The sequence below is a fragment of the Trachypithecus francoisi genome, unplaced genomic scaffold, assembly GCF_009764315.1.
Source record: "Trachypithecus francoisi isolate TF-2019V2 unplaced genomic scaffold, Tfra_2.0 Lachesis_group19, whole genome shotgun sequence".
In the NCBI taxonomy this organism is placed as follows: Eukaryota; Metazoa; Chordata; class Mammalia; order Primates; family Cercopithecidae; genus Trachypithecus; species Trachypithecus francoisi.
The window spans coordinates 32,476,614-32,493,481 of NW_022681464.1; the positions used below are offsets into that span (position 1 = coordinate 32,476,614).

Here is a 16,868-nt window from a genome sequence, read left to right on the forward strand (position 1 = left end):
GCCTAAAAGTGGTAAAACCAGGTAATAGAAAGTAGAGCAGCCTTAACGCATTCCCTACGGAATCAGCCAAAAGGTTTTCCTTTCCAAAGGTGTGAAGCCCTTTTGCTTGGTCAGTTGTGCCTGGATTCCAAAGCGAGGGAGGGTGTGGTGAGGCGTGGCTGACTCCCAGCTTCCTGTCATGGCCTGACCTAGGTTTTCAGGCTGTTGTGGCTGGTATTGTTGTTTCAATTCCCTTTGGCCAAGAGGGAGATCCATTCTGATGGGGGCTTCTATTCTTTTTTTCTCTCTCTCTTTTTTTGTCAATATATCCCAGAGGCAGTGTTGATGGCCAAGCTTTCATTCTGGCCCATATTGAGGCCAGGGTGGCATGCTACAGGCCCTGGGTCTTACACTAGTGGGGCCCCTATGGCCAAGAGACTGAGTCAAAAAAACATTGCCAGTTAAACGTTCTAGACCAGATAGGAATGGAGGTGGGCAGGGACTCAAGCTTCAGCCTGTTTTCCCTTTGCTCCCCCTTTCCCTTTTGTGTGCACTTTTAGGTCTGAAGGTTTGTCCTTTCCTGCTGCCTTTTTTTTTTTTTGGCTTCGTTTCTGCTTTTGCAGGAGCAGGGTTAGTGGACAACTGTGCCAATCTCCTCCTGGGCTTTTCCTTCACGGCCCCCCTGGCTGAGCTGACCTTTGTCTTGGGCATGTTGGTGGTGGAGAGGGGGCCTGCCGGGTGCCTATGGGCAATGGCGAAACCAGAGCCTTCTGGAAGCTGGGCTCACCGGCTGCTGCTCCTCCTCCCACCACCCAAGCTGCCGAGACCTGTGGCGCAGACTTTTTTCCCTCAAGTTTATAGAGCTATCCGTAGTAGCTCACTCATGTATTCTGTAATGAATACCCCACATTCCCCACCCCTCCATCTGCCACTTTCTTATCTACCGAATTTGATCTTAACTCCTCAAAAAGCTAGCCAAGTCTGGGAGAAAGCTGGAAAGCTTAGGATGGTAAAAGGAATGCTGTTCCAAATGCAACCTTGTATTATTTTTATACTGGAAACAAATTGGAAAAGAATAAAAACAAGAGGCTTTCAAATTAGTAAACTGATGTCTCCAAGTATAAAACACACACTTTGATAACTTATTTTTATGTAATCCTGACAAAAATAGAAAAATATTATCTTCAAAAACCTAAGGATCAAGGTTTGAAAATATAATCAGATGAGCTTTTCTCTGTCCCTATAGTTCTTGGAATTTCAAAAGGTGCAGAAAACAATCTCTTCTGATGCCCAGAGCCCACATGAGCAGTAACAAATGTACTCCTAACACACCTTAGGGTCTACTGTCTTCATCTTCCTTAGTCTCCCATGCTCAACATCTCCCCATCAGCTGCCTCACTTCATCCTGCTTTTTGTTCAAAGGTTTTTTAAAAAAGAAAATACCACATGCTGAGGGGAAAAGTTGCAGGGATGCATGCCACACTATAAACAATGGTCTCTGGAATATGAAGGACTTTTACTTTTTTTTTGAGACAGAGTCTCGCTCTGTTGCCCAGGCTGGAGTGCAGCGGCACCATCTCAGCTCCCTGCAACCTCTGCCTCCTGGGCTCAAGTGATTCTCCTGCCTCAGCCTCCCAGGTAGCTGGGATTACAGGCATGTGCCATCACGCCCAGCTAATTTTTGTATTTTTAGTAGAGACAGAGATTCACCATGTTGGCCGGCTGGTCTCAAACTCCTGACCTCAGGTGAGCTGCCCACCTCAGCCTCCGAAAGTGCTGGGATTACAGGCCTGAGCCACTGCGCCTGGCCGAGGGACTTTTACTTGAACATTTCTAAATTCCTACAATATTTACATTCAAATAAATGACTTACTTTTGTAAGCAAGAAAAACTAATTTTTATGAAAAGGAAACTGGTAATTATCGTATTGAAATAAAAGTTATCTAAGCATCCTTATTTTGATAACTTAATGTGAGATAAAATATCCCTATTTCCATATTTTATATATTTTCATTTTATTAATTTATTTATTTTGAGACCAAGTATTTATCTGTCACCCAGGCTGGAGTGTAGTCGTGTGATCATAGCTCACTGCAGGCTTGATCTCCTGAGCTCAAAGAATCCTCCTGCCTCAGCTTCCCAAGTAGCTGGGACCAGAGATGCGTGCCACCCACCTAATGTTTTGTAGAGATGAGGTCTGCTCCGCTGCTCAGGCAGATCTCAAACTCCTAGGCTCAAGTGATCACCCTGCCTCAGCATCCCAAAGTATTGGGATTACAGGTGTGAGCCACCACGCCCAGCCTGTATTTGATTTTTTATTGACGTAGCAAACCAGTATTTTTCACTTTTTTTTTCTACTATAGGAAAAAATCTATAATCTACAAGGAGGGGTGGGGGGTGAAAACCTATTTGTAATGTGAAGTAGGCCATTTGAGATTGAAATCTAACAATGAGAAGTTGAGGGGGAATAATCTACTTAAAACAGTATCGCTTAACTTTATACAGAAATGGCAACTTGGTACCTGGACATAAGTTAATATAAGGCACTGGAAGATACCACACAAAGAACCAATTTTAAAATGATCTCTTTTTAATTTCTTAAAAAGCACATTCACAGCACACTCCAAGAATGCCACACAGCATCGGTTTGCTGCTCTTTGTCAGACTATGTCAGAAAACAAAACAAAAAAAGTTTTAAATGCTAAATGTTTTAAAAATTAGTTCTCTGAAATTTCTGTAAAGCCAGTATCACCAGTCATCTAAATCTTTACTTTGGAACAGTAAATCTTTCAAAAACGTAATGAGCATCTACCCAAAATCACACTTCTCTGAAATGCAATTAAAAGCTATCCAACAAAAACAAAAATAAATATTTTTCTAGAAAGAACATATTTGGCATTTTTAAATAATGTTAAAAACAGCTTTCTCAAATGTAAATGATGTCCAGATTTTTACTTTCTATTACCAGACAGAAGGTTTGGATCTTAGTGGTTCCAATCTGACTTCAGTAATAGGAGGAATGATTACGTTGAAGTTAATGAACTTCAATCCTAACAAAGCCAATATACTTTTCTAGCACAGTGATTGCTTTTTCAAAGTGGTGTCCAGCACGTACTAAAAACTACTACGAGTAAGGCCAGATAGCTCAAATTAGTTGATTAATTTGGTATCCAAATTGGGCTGTTTTTTTTTTTTTTTTCCTGGAGACAGAGTCTCACTCTGTCGCCCAGGCTGGAGTGCAGTGGCATGATCTCAGCTCACTGCAACCTCCGCCTCCCGGGTTCAAGCGATTCTCCTGTTTGAATTGCTTGAACCGCGCCTGGCCCCCAAATTGTTTTATATATACCTTTCATCCTTTGATTTAATATTTCTAATTTGTGATATTTCTCTGAAAATCAATCAAGTACACAGTTTTAGTGAAATGTAAATGGAATTTTGCTTCATTAACTAAACTAAAATACGTCAAACATGGTTCAATCTTATATTCTGTTCTCTCAGATAATTTACATTTTATTGATAAATGTAGATTAGCCACACTATGAGTTATATCCTAACCATTTTACCTAAATGTAGAAAAGCTGAAAGTTGACTGGATAGTTAAAAAGCTGTTATATATTTCTCTCTTTCAGAAACCTATGATGCCTTTTCTTAGATATAAGTATGGAAAAAGAATTCTGTTCATTTACATGATATATCAACAAAAATTACATGGCTTATATCTATTTCTGTCAGCCGTTCTGAAACCAAATTTCCATTTGTTCTACCCATTAAAGAGCACACATTTTCCTTTAGAATCACGGCCACAGTCTGGAAACATAATGGAGAAAGGCTAACTCTGGGCCAATAAAATATTCAAGGAAAGATGCAACACAAAACAGGGAGGTGAATAAAGCAAATATGTCGTAATGAAACCCTCCCTTGTAAACACATCTGTCCTTTCCTCCCATATTTGGAAATGTTGCCTAAGTTTTAAAAATTATCATCAAGACATTTTACACCACAAGTCATGTAAAATTAGGTCTACTTCAGCCAGATAACCTATAGCTGTTAAAGAATTATATTATGAGAGGTAGTGACATTTTATTCTCTCAATGCTGAGCTAAAAATTCCACACATCTGGCACATGGGTTACAAGGGGGGAAAGCAGAGAAGCACCATTGCCCACTCCTCGTGTTCTGGTATTTCAAGTCGCCCATAACTTCATTTGCTATTGGCAGCTGACACTCACTGCTGTGTTAACACTGAAGCAGTGGGTATTAGTGCTATTCATCATATAGTGCTGGTGGGTCTCCATCATCTTTCAAAAAGGAAGCAGCTTTCCTTCCGTTCTTCTGAACGTGATCTTCATTCATTTTCTCCAAAGCTTCTATCTACAAAAATAATACATTGAATCCATTTGTCAAAATCCTACTTTTCACAGAAACCATATTTTAGATTGTGCTAGTAATTTTTTTCTTTTTTTGAAATGGAGTCTCACTCTGTCACCCAGGCTGGAATACAGTGGTGCAATCTCGGCTCACTGCAACCTCCGCCTCCTGGGTTCAAGCAATTCTCCTGCCTTAGCCTCCCTAGTAGCTGGGACACATGTGCCACCACACCCAGCTAATTTTTGTATTTTTAGTAAAGATGGGGTTTCACTATGTTGTCCAGGCTGGTCTTGAACTCCTGACCTCAGGTGTTCCACCCGCCTTGGCCTCTCAGAGTGCTAGGATTACAGGCGTGAGCCACCATGACCGGCCAATTTTTTTATTTTTTAATGGAGTTTATGTTGCTCAGGCTGGTCTCAAACTCCTGCGCTCAAGAGATCCTCCCTCCTTGGCCTCCCAAAGTGCTGGGATTACAGGAATAACAGGAGTGAGCTGCCATGCCTGGCTGAGTCAGTAATTTTTACTCTCTTAAAAACTACGTTATTCCTAATGATTCTGCCTTTGAGTTGAAATTACTATGTGTGTGTGTGTGTGTGTGCAGCGTGCATGCATCCAAGTGTACACAGATAGTCATACATACATGTATTTTTTTTAACTTGATTACAAGGGTCAATATTTACTAACTTTATCCAGCTAGCAATTGGAATCATCTATGTTTTGAAATGTATTCTATAAAACATTCCAGAAACAGGAAAAAGAGAATTCTACCATTCATCAAACAATAGTATCACTTACTTACTGAGCAACTGTATTGTGCTGGAAGCTGAATTTACTCTTTCTGTTATTTCTCTCTAGCCTTAGGCTAGGCACAGCTTACCCAAACTCAAGTCATCCTGGGGAGTTCTGGAACACTCAGTAATCACTCTCTGCTTTGGTATAATATTGGGAATAATTAACTGCTATTTCACCTTTTAGATTTTGTTCAATTGTAAGAGACTTTCTCTGGAGGAAGCTTTTTCATGGTTCTCTAGATCTGATATTATAATAACTGGGTATTTCCAAAGATGGGCACTTCTAACTTTCTATGTTTAGTAAAGGGCAGGGACCACGTTACTGCTTTTTATATCACTCAGAGTGTTCATCAACTTCTGCATTCATTAAATAGGGGAAATATGAGTCTACTGAAAATGTGCAGTTTGCCCATCTTAACCAAATGGTGCCCTCCGTGAAGAAATGTTTTGCTGTGTGTGTATTCTGAATTTCAAGCATAGAAAAAAACAGGCCAAGCACAGTGGCTCATGCTTGTAATCTCAGCACTTTGGTGAGGCCAAGGTGGGCGGATCACTTGAGGCCAGGAGTTCAAGACCAGCCTGGCCAACATGGCGAAATATCGTCTCTACCAAAAATACAAAAATTACAAGCATAGTGGCACACACCTGTAATCCCAGCTACTTGAGAGGCTGAGGCAGGAGAATCGCTTGAACCCAAGAGGCAGAGGTTGCAGTGAGCCGAGATCAAGCCACTGCATTGCAGGCTGAGTGACAAACCAAGACTCCATCTCAAAAAAAAAAAAGAAATGAAAAAGAAAAAACCAAAAACATCTGAAGAAAAGAAAAATCTCAAATTAATTTTGTTTTTGGGGGAAAGGGAGGATAAAACTAGCTCTGGGTTTCAGTTATCTCCTCTATGCAGTTCTGCATGACCAGTAAGGTGAAAAACAGCTGTTTATCACATACCTCAGCTAAAAAATCAGCTTCATTATCTGCTGAGATGTTTAAGCCTGAAACAGCACTGAAGAGTTCTCGTTCACTAAGGGCTTCCTTGACTCCTCCTTTCTGGAAAAACTAGAAAGGAAATACAAGAAAGTCAGTAAGAAGAATTAGCAAGGTTCTCTAATAAACTAAGAACAGGGAGCAGCACATTTATAAAAAGACACCACTACATTCCTTCCCTCATTTCTCAAGCATCGATTTTCCTACTTCCAAGCTGGACTATGCTCAGGTTCTAGTTGCTTTTCATCCTCTCACATATCCATTCTGCCTTCTGGATTTAGCTCATCCCACTGCACCTCCTATAGCTATAAAAATGAGTGCTATATATAAAACCACTTGGCATTGCTTTGAATATGTAAAGGAAATACTTTCACTAAACCCCAGAAATTAAAAATTTCAAGCAGACTCAGAGGTTATTTCCAATATGAAGTTACTCTATCCTTTAGAAACATCATTCCTATCTGAATCTAGTGCCAACAATTCATTTCCCTTAGAAATGCCAAACAAGTATGACCCAACCCTGTGCTTACTGAATTTTACCTTATGTACATATATGTTTTGTTTTTTTAAGAGACAAGGCCTAGCACTGTCACCCAGGCTGGAGTGCAGTGGCACAATCACAGCTCACTATAATCTTGAACTTCTGGACTCAAACAATCCTCTTGCCTCAGCCTCCCTAGTAAAACAGCCTCCCAGTTAAAGCAGCTAGGACTACAGACATGTTCCACCACACCCAGCTACTTTTTAAATTTTTTTGGAGAGACAGGAGTCTCACTATATTGCCCGGGCTGGTCTCAAACTCCTGGGTTCAAGCAATCCTCCCTCCCTGGCTTCCCAAAGTTTTGAGATTATAGGCATGAACCACCATGCCCAGCCACCTAATCTTTTTTCCCTGCTTCACAGTGACAGTGATCAGACACTGTCCCACAATGGAGACTGTCTCTCTTTTAATGGTAATAATTGCAGCAAGCATGCAGGCACACCATATGCCAGCTTCTGTTTAAGCACTATGCACACATTAAATGTCTACTTAATTGCTTATATACAAGGAGCCAAAACACTCATTCCCTTGAACTTTTTTTTTTTTTTTTGAGATGGAGCCTCGCTCTGTTGCCCAGGCTGGGTGGATTTCAGTGGCACGTTCTTGGCTCACTGCAACCTCTGCCTCCCAGGTTCAAGTGAGTCTCCTGCCTCAGCCTCCTGAGTAGCTGGGATTACAGGCACCTGCCACCACACCCGGCTAATTTTGTATTTTTAGTAGAGATGGGGTTTCACCCTGTTGGCCAGGCTGGTCTTGAACCTCTGACATCAAGTGATCCACCCACCTCGGCCTCCCAAAGTGCTGGGATTACAGGCGTGAGCCACCGCGCCTGGCACCCCCTTGAACATTTTACCCAACTATGAGACATGGAATCAAATTCTTGCAAAATGAAATATGACAAATTGATCTTTATATCCTTGTCCTGAAAGCAGCCAGTATCCCTTCCTTCAATTTCTAAGAATATGGTCCTCTTACTTGGGAGTGAGAAAAATACCTACAGCTGTTACATCCAACAAAAAAGGTATATGGGTTTACACGCCTACCTGGGAGACGTTCCTGCAGTCCCGGAACAAGAACTCCAGGCCATGAGGGTGGGTGGGTTCTACTGACTGACTGACATCGATCAGCCAGACCTATTTCAATACAGAACACAGACTGATGTATTTACATTTTAAATTTTACTTAAAGTAATTAAATCTGAATGTTAACAAAATGTTCTCCTCACCTTTCCAGCATGCCACAGCATGTTATACTCACTGAGGTCAGCATGGACAAGCCTACATTCATGATATAACTGCCGCATCAACTGTGAAGAGGGAAGGCACACATTAGGAAATGAATAAATTAAGTGGGATTATATAGTTGTATTATTGATGATGACACCCCCCCAAGTCTTTTTTTTTTTTTTTTGAGACGGAGTCTCGCTCTGTTGCCCAGGTTGGAATGCAGTGGTGTGATCTCAGCTCACTCCGGTCCTGGGTTCACGCCATTCTCCTGCCTCAGCCTCCTGAGTAGCTGAGACTATAGGCACCCGCCACCACGCCTGGCTAATTTATTGTATTTTCTTAGTAGAGACGGGGTTTCACTGTGTCAGCCAGGATGGTCTCGATCTCCTGACCTCGTGGTCCGCTCGCCTCAGACTCCCAAAGTGCTGGGATTACGGGCGTGAGCCACCGCGCCCAGCCCCCCTAAAGTCTTATAGTAGAAATCAACATTAATGCATTTGTTTGCCAGCCCTAATATAATTAAATAGAAAAGTTTCATCACTATTTAATCTCTTCCCTAGGCACCCCACCTCCCAAAGATGCCAGAAAAACATATTTGATTTTCCTTTCAATGTTTTCCTTTGGAAGCAGAGAAAGGTGCATCACCTTTCTAGCTGTATCTTTAAAAATTAATTCGGACTAACATTTCCATATTTAGATCAACGGCTGCACTACATGACAGCTTCATGCAGAGATTGCATCAAGTAGCACATTATGTTTCTCCAGTGTTCAATTAAAACTACAGAGGGATAATGGCAGTATTAGGAGCATTTTCTCAACCTAGAAGGCCCTTAGATTGAATTCAGTTGCTATTTCAAAGCACGTAGTTTCCTTGAGATTCCCGACATGTGCCTTCCAACTTAACACCTGCACTCCCTACTATTTTCAATTTTCATCATCACTCTCTTATGATGAGACCAAACCTGCTTCCTTTCCTTCACTGTTAAAGTTGTAACATTCAATGGCTGGGTGTGGTGGCTCACACCAGTAATCCCAGCACTTTGGGACGCTGAGGCAAGAGGATCACTTGAGCCCAGGAGTTCAAGACCAGCCTGGGCAACATAGTGAGACCCCATCTCTTATTTGGAAAAAAAAAAAAAAAAAGCCCCCAAAAACTAACATTCAATAAAGCACACAAACTAATGAGGCACTTTATCTGCTAAATGTAGTAACAGCAAATTTTATTTAATGAAGTTTTGTGAAAAATAGCTTCATGTAATACGTCACTAATCCTAGCAATGAAGACTTCCCTGGTTAAGTCTGTAAGTTTTCTAAAACTATTTAAGACACACACATATTGATAGAAAAACAACTCTTCCGTGTTAACATTCTTTCACAAACTTCAACTTGTCTTTATTCTAGCACCTTCAAATAGCACTATTTAAGGAACTTGGGTTTTTTTTGTGTGTTTGTTTTTTAAGAGATAGGGTCTTGCTCTATCTCTTGCCCAGGCTGGAGTGCAGTGGCACAATCATAGCTCACTGCTGCCTTAAGTTCCTGGGCACCAGTGATCCTCCCACCTTAGACTCCTGAGTAGCTAGACTACAGGTGTATGCCACCATGGCCAGCTAATTTTTAATTTTTTTTATTTTTTATTTGAGACAGAGTCTCGCTCTGTCACCCAGGCTGGAGTGCAGTGGCGCAATCTCGGTTCACTGCAACCTCCACCTCCCTGGTTCAAGCAATTCCCCTGCCTCAGCCTCCCGAGCAGCTGGGATTACAGGCACATGCCCAGCTAATTTTTTTGTATTTTTAGTAGAGACAGGGTTTCACCATGCTGCCCAGGCTAGTCTCAAACTCCTGGGCTCAAGTGATCCTCCTGCCTCAGCCTCCCAAAGCTCTAGATTGTTTAAGTGTGAGCCACCATGCCTGGCTTCTTTAAGGACATTTTTTTAAAGTTTAGAGGAAATATGTTGTTTTTTTTTTTTTTTTGAGACGGAGTCTCGCTCTGTCACCCAGGCTGGAGTGCAGTGGCCGGATCTCAGCTCACTGCAAGCTCCGCCTCCCGGGTTTATGCCATTCTCCTGCCTCAGCCTCCCGAGTAGCTGGGACTACAGGCGCCCGCCACCTCGCCTGGCTGGATTTTTGTATTTTTTTAGTAGAGACAGGATTTCACCGTGTTAGCCAGGATGGTCTTGATCTCCTGACCTCGTGATCCGCCCATCTCGGCCTCCCAAAGTGCTGGGATTACAGGCTTGAGCCACCGCACCTGGCCGGAAATATATTTTAAAGGCATTATGTGAATGCTTTTAAAAGCACAACTTACATGAAGAGTTTGATAGTAGGCTTCTTTCATTTCTTCACTATTGAGCTTTACTTCTTTTAATTTAGGGGCTGGAACTTGATCATGACCAATAAAAGACATAACTAAAATGTGTTTCTTCAGTAGTACAACTGTTGGACAAGGAATTCCAGCTCTCTGCATTCTATACAGAAAGAAATGATTCAGAATATACAGATCAGAAGGAGAAAAAAATGTCATTTATTCAATAAATATTAATAAGGGCCTACAATGAGCTGGCACTATGTTCTACCCTGGTGACGTGGGAATACAAAGACAATAAAACACCGCCTCTACTCGTAGGGAGCTCAGGGACCGATGGAAATGACAGACAAGAGACAATTACAATGCAGCATGACGTACACACTGGCAGAGTTACGGGTAGGAGCTATAGGAACACACAGCACCAAGGATGGCTTATTAGAAGAAGAGGTAGGGAACAGGAATTAGCCAGATGAAGACAGTGCAAGGGAATGCAGGGAGGTGTTCAAGAGCACAGTCCATTTGGGGAATGTGTATCAATCAACATAGCTGGATCTGTGAGTAGGAGGAAGAGCAATTTGGGCTGAGGCTGCAGAGACAGGCAAGCTCCACTATTGAACACTGTTTTATAAGAAAGGCAGGAATTTCAGGAGTATAGAAAAGAGACTGGAGGACAGCAAGGCCTTCTAGAAAATTATTCTACCTGGAATTAATTAATTGAAAAAAAATTTTTTTTTTTGGAGACAAGGTCTCGGGAGTCTAATGTTTCCGGGTTGGTTTTGAACTCCTAGGTTCAAGCAATCCTCCCATCTCAGCCTCCCAAGTAGCTGGGAGTAGACGTGCACACCATGCCCGGCTTATTTTGGTGGGGAACTCTCAGTAGAAGAATTTTGTAACTGAGATATATGAATAATTACTTCTGAAAGCAAACATCTTTAGAAAATAACAAACTAAAATTAAGCTTTTAATAGATTAAGGTAATGGAAAGGTTTTTAATGAGAAGGATTATTACTGAATTCCTTGGTTGATAAAACAAATTCCTTGAGAGAAAATAAATTGCTTAGAAAATTCAGATACAAGTATAAAAATTTAAACAAAATGTAATTTGATTGGTAAGAACTTACTCCCACAAAATTAACAAACTAAATGTAACAAACATTTTCTGAAACAAAAAAGAAACCATTTTTTTATGCTAAGCCTAATTGGATGCTGGAAGTTTTACTTCTTGATAAAAGCAATTTAAAAATGGCATTTAGATATATGATAAAGTGTCCAAGGCAGAAAAAGACCAGATTTCCCTCAAGTTTCATTGAGGAAAGAAAAAACAAAATGGCTTTTTCATCCTAAAAGTATGAATTGAGGTTATACACCTGGCCTTTCATTATTTCTATAAATGAATGTAAAAGAAAGCATGGATTTTTTTATCCTAACGCAAAAAGATATTTACCCAAGATTACATCTAGCACAATATTTTCTTTACCTTGCGAGATTGTGCATTTCTTTTTCTGCCCACATGCGGATGATCTTACGTGGATTTAGTTTACTGAAGCGATCTTTAAACCTGAAATCATCTTTAATATATTTGTCACGATTCTTAAACTCATTAAGGGTTGTTTTAAATACCTTGATGGCACATTCTGTAGGTATAACTTTACTATCTTCCTTTTCATCCTCCATGCTAAGTGGAAGAAAAAAATCAAGTCAGTACAAGTTGCCGGCTCACAAGTACAACAATTTCAACACAACGATTCTATAACACTAAATTAGATCTGCCCTCTCTCAGTGTCAAGTCTTGTTTTTTAAGCCTTTAGGTTTTGGATCTTAATAAAGCCTTAGGTTTTGGTTTGATTTTTTAAATAAAACATACTTTCAAATAAATTGTCAACCAATTTTCAACCATCCATCACATAATGTTCTTCACTTAATGACTATGGAATCAAGCTTGAAATACAATGAAGACATATGCACTTGAAAATAGGCTACAGTCTTCCCGATATGGTTCAGGAGCAAAATTCAATAAAAGCAACAAATAAAACAGCTTTTTAAAACATAACTCTTTTTTTTTTTTTTTGAGACGGAGTCTCGCTCTGTCACCCAGACTGGAGTGCAGTGGCCGGATCTCAGCTCACTGCAAGCTCCGCCTCCCGGGTTCCTGCCATTCTCCTGCCTCAGCCTCCTGAGTAGCTGGGACTACAGGCGCCCGCCACCTCGCCCGGCTAGTTTTTTGTATTTTTTAGTAGAGACGGGGTTTCACCGTGTTAGCCAGGATGGTCTCGATCTCCTGACCTCGTGATCCGCCCGTCTCGGCCTCCCAAAGTGCTAGGATTACAGGCTTGAGCCACCGCGCCCGGCCTAAAACATAACTCTTTCACTCCCAGCAGACATAAAGGTGAATGAAATGGTTCCTGCCCCGCAAGTCTGCGAGAAGTGGTAGCAGAGAGTAAAAGTACATGAATAGGAAAGGCCTCTTTTCGTTGGAAAGATCAGGCAAGACTTCAATGGCACAAGCGCCATCTGAAACAGAAACAGGACAATGGGTAGGATTTGAACAGCATGAACAAAAGCAGAGGCAGGAAACCACAGGACATGTCTGAGGAACAACAAACACTAGAGTTAAGACTTGGCTGGAGAGATAATGAAAATAAACTGAAGCTAAAGGACAGGACAGAGGCACATCTGTGAAGAGCCTGGACAAATTCCTAGAGGTGATGGGGAGCTGCGAGGGTTTCTGTGTATGCCACTCTCATATGCGTCCTTCATGAAGATCTAGTGAACGATACCATCAGCATGAGAGGGCACAGGGACAGGCTAGAGGTGTGAGGCGACTCAGGATGCTACTGCAATAGTCCCCCAGTAGTGAGCTTCAGTCATGATGGTGGCAGTGGGATTGAAAAGGTGGATGGAATGAGAAACAATATTAATATTTACCTTTAAATATCTGATAGGATGTTAATCTGGGACAGAAAGGAACTGTATTTCCAAAGGACAGAATCTGAATCAAACCTCCTTCTGCACCATATTTTCCCGGCTGACTCCTCTTCCATCTAGTCTCAAAAGGTTAAAGTCCTTCACCTGGTTCTAAGAAACCTCCCTTCTCTTCCCGGGCAATTTCACTTAGCCCCATGGCTCTAAATATCATCTCTATATAGATAACTCCCACATTTCTTTTTTTTTTTTTTTTTTTGAGATAGTCTCACTCTGTCACCCAGGCTGGAGTACAGTGGTATGATCCTGGCTCACTGCAACCTCCGTCTCCCAGGTTCAAGCTATTCTCCTGCCTCAGCCTCCTGAGTAGCTGGGATTAAAGGCACGCACCACCACGCCCGGCTAATTTTTGTATTTTTAGTAGAGATGGGGTTTCGCCATGTTGGCCAGGCTGGTCTCGAACTCCTGACCTCAGATGATCCACCCAACCCAGCCTCTGAAAGTGCTAGATTACAGGCGTGAGCCACCGTGCCTGGCCGATAACTCCCACATTTCTATCCCAGTCCTGACTTTCCCTAGAACTTCAGGCCCATTTATCCAACTCCTACCTCACATCACTTAGAAGTCTAACAGGCATCTCAAATTTAACATGCCCAAAACAAAACTCATGCTAACTGAGTCCTCACCCTACCCTTCCCCAGGCTCTCACCTCATCAAATGGCACCACCATCAGCTGCTCTAGCCCAGAATCTGTCCTCCCACACCCACATCCAATCCAATAGCATGTGCTGTTCACTCTACCTCCAAAACACACGCCAACACTCTCCTACTCTTCACTTCCACTACTGCCCTCCTTAGTCCAACCCTTCACCATTTCTCACTTCAACTACTACAATGTTTTTAACTGATCTTACTGCCTCTTCTCTTCTCCTCCTATAATTCATTTTCCACACAGCAATCTTTTGAAAATAAGAATCAAGTCATAGCTTTGGTTCCCAGAGCAGCTAAAGAGCAGACTCCTTACCCTGGCCTACAAAATCCTACCTGGTCCAGCCCCTGCTTACTCCTCTAGCCCCCTCTCCCATTCACATCCTATGCTCCAGGGACTCTGGGTTTCTTATGCTCCCTCAAAGATACTAACTTTGTACTTATCCTAAGGCATTAGCACTAGCTATTCTCTAGTCCAGAATGCCCATCCATCTGATCTTTGATATATCCTAGATGTGTCACTCACATGTCACTTCACTGGAGAAGCGTTCCCTGTCCTACTAATAAAGCTAGTCAGCTTGTCACTATGACATCATCCTACTTTAAGTATCCACATAGCACGTATCTGATATTTTTTGTTTATTATTGTCATGGAGAGGGGTTGAGGACGGGGGAAGCACATTCCATTAGATCAGAGACCTTTCTTGTACCATTCATTGCCGTATCCCTAGTACCTGGAAGAGTACATGACAGCTGCTCAACTATTTGGTAAACAGATGACACAATTTTCAGGGAGACAGATTAGAGACTCTATTCAGAGAAGAAATCTCTAATAACTTAAAAGACATTATGACAGAATAGGCTAGATTTTGAGATAAGAAGCTCCTTTCATTGGACTAGTTTAACCACACACTAGGTGAGGCCCTAGCAAAAATGCCATACAAGAGATCCCTTACTTGGAAGGTCTCTAGGATCGAGTCCAATTTATAAGATTTGCCTTGTCATTGTCCTACTACAAAAAGATTCTGTTTCTTAGCAAATGACACATCCGTCTGCCTAGCTTTTAAGGTCCTCCTTACCAATTTCCAATTTGCTTACACCACTTTACTTCCTACTACCTCTGAGCACATACCTTCCTAATCTTCTCAGTACCTAAACTTCAACCCTCCCACCCTTAGCCTTTATCTTAAAGAATTAAACATCACAGATGATGCTTAAGTGCCCTCTGATTACTATTCCCCATCTTAACTCACCAGAGGCAATAACTATCATAAATGCTGTATTTCTAGTCTCTTTTAAAAGATAATATATAAGTATCCACAAGCATCTATAAATATCTCTGTAATTTTCTGTATGACTTAAAAAATTTAAATAGATGATATACTGTATATATATTCTGCAACTACCTTTTATACTCAACATTGGATTTTTTTTTTTTTTTTTTTTGAGACGAAGTCTCGCTCAGTCGCCCAGGCTGGAGTGCAGTGGCGTGATCTCGGCTCACTGCAAGCTCCGCTCCCAGGTTCACACCATTCTCCTGCCTCAGCCTCCCGAGTAGCTGGGAGTACAGACACCCACCACCATGCCCGGCTAACATTTTTGTATTTTTTAGTAGAGACGGAGTTTCACTGTGTTAGCCAGGATGGTCTCGATCTCCTGACCTCATGATCTGCCTGCCTCAGCCTCCCAATGGATTTTTCTTTAACCTATTTTTAAAATCCAGATTGAGATCCAACTTCATTATATCTTCCCTGAATGTGCCTGGCAATGATCTTGTTCTATTTGCTATTCCTATCCCATATAAGGTCTCATTTGCATAACTGGGTACTCTATTATGTAATTATCTTTCATTGACCATAATGGTTCTTACTGTAATGTTCTCTTTTTAGCTAAAGCTTAAGCTCTTTGAGAGTAAAAAATATGTCTTATATTTTATTCCCTGAGTAATCTAGGACAAATTACTGCTTGAATAATTGTTGATTGCCTGACCAACCTGAGAGTGACAGAAACCAGAGCTTTGACCCAGGCACAGTGGCTCACACCTGTAATCCCAACACTTTGGGAGGCTGAGGTGGGTGGATCACAAGGTCAGGTATTTGACACCAGCCTGGCCAACATGGTGAAACCCCATCTCTACTTAAAAATACAAAAATTAGCCTGGCGTGGTGGTGTGCACCTGTAATCCCAGCTACTGGGGAGGCTGAAGCAGGACAATCACTTGAACCCGGGAGGTAGAGGTTGCTGTGAGCTAAGATTGTGCCACTGCACTCCAGCCTGGGTGACAGAGCAAGACTCCATCAAAAAAAAAAAAAAAGGAAGGAAGGAAGGAAGGAAGGGAGGGAGGGAGGGAGGGAGGGAGGGAAGAAACCAATCAACCAGAGCTTTGTGGAAAGCAGAATTCTAAGATGACTCCAAAAACTCCCAGCCCCCTTGGTGTGCACACCCTGTATAGTATCTCCTTCCCTTGAGCATGTGTGGGATAGCCACTCCCTGGTTAGGTCATGTGGCAAAGGTGATGGTCTAGTCATTCCCATGATAACATCCCACTAAGCCTCAGTCTTAGCAGACTGGAGAGATTCTCCTGCTGGCTTTGAAGGTGTGAGCTAGTGTGTGAAGGGGCCCGTGAGACGGCCCCATGGCTGCAGGGGCCTCGAGGAGTTGACAGCGGCCCACTGCTGACAGCCAACAAGAAAGTGGGACCTCAGTCCTACAGCTGCAAGGAACTGAAAGGTGGCCAAGGGAAGAGGACACCAAGCTCCAGAAAGGAACACAGCCTGGCCAACACCTAGACTGCAAGCTTGTGAAACCCTGAACAGAGAACCTAGTTAAGCCGTGCCTGGATTCTGTCAACACAAACTACGAGACAATAAATGGATGCTGTTTTAGGCTGCTAAGTCTGTGGCAATTTGTTATGTACCACAGAAAACTAACAAACTTTTAAAAGCATTTATTTTTAGCTGTAGAAAACTGAATGTTCTCTAGTTTTGCTAACTTAGAAACGTTAAAGTACAGACTATGATACCAATTCCACCAGAAAGACTGATCATT

The 16,868-nt window shown here is 41.9% G+C and overlaps 1 protein-coding gene across 3 annotated transcripts in view; it reads right to left on the minus strand.

Moving 5' to 3' along the window:
- Positions 1-2,548: 2,548 nt before the first annotated feature.
- Positions 2,549-16,868, minus strand: part of RIOK3 (RIO kinase 3) — a 30,790-nt gene continuing 16,470 nt past the window's right edge. For 2 of the 3 annotated variants that reach the window (XM_033178132.1, XM_033178133.1), the window contains 6 exons: positions 11,668-11,865; positions 10,191-10,350; positions 7,885-7,965; positions 7,703-7,792; positions 6,083-6,190; positions 2,549-4,349 (listed from right to left, as the gene is read on the minus strand). In XM_033178132.1, the coding sequence (XP_033034023.1) occupies positions 4,242-4,349; positions 6,083-6,190; positions 7,703-7,792; positions 7,885-7,965; positions 10,191-10,350; positions 11,668-11,865 (745 nt within the window). In that variant the 3' untranslated portion in view covers positions 2,549-4,241. The remainder of the gene's footprint in view (positions 4,350-6,082; positions 6,191-7,702; positions 7,793-7,884; positions 7,966-10,190; positions 10,351-11,667; positions 11,866-16,868) is intronic. The other variant, XM_033178135.1, reaches the window with a different exon arrangement.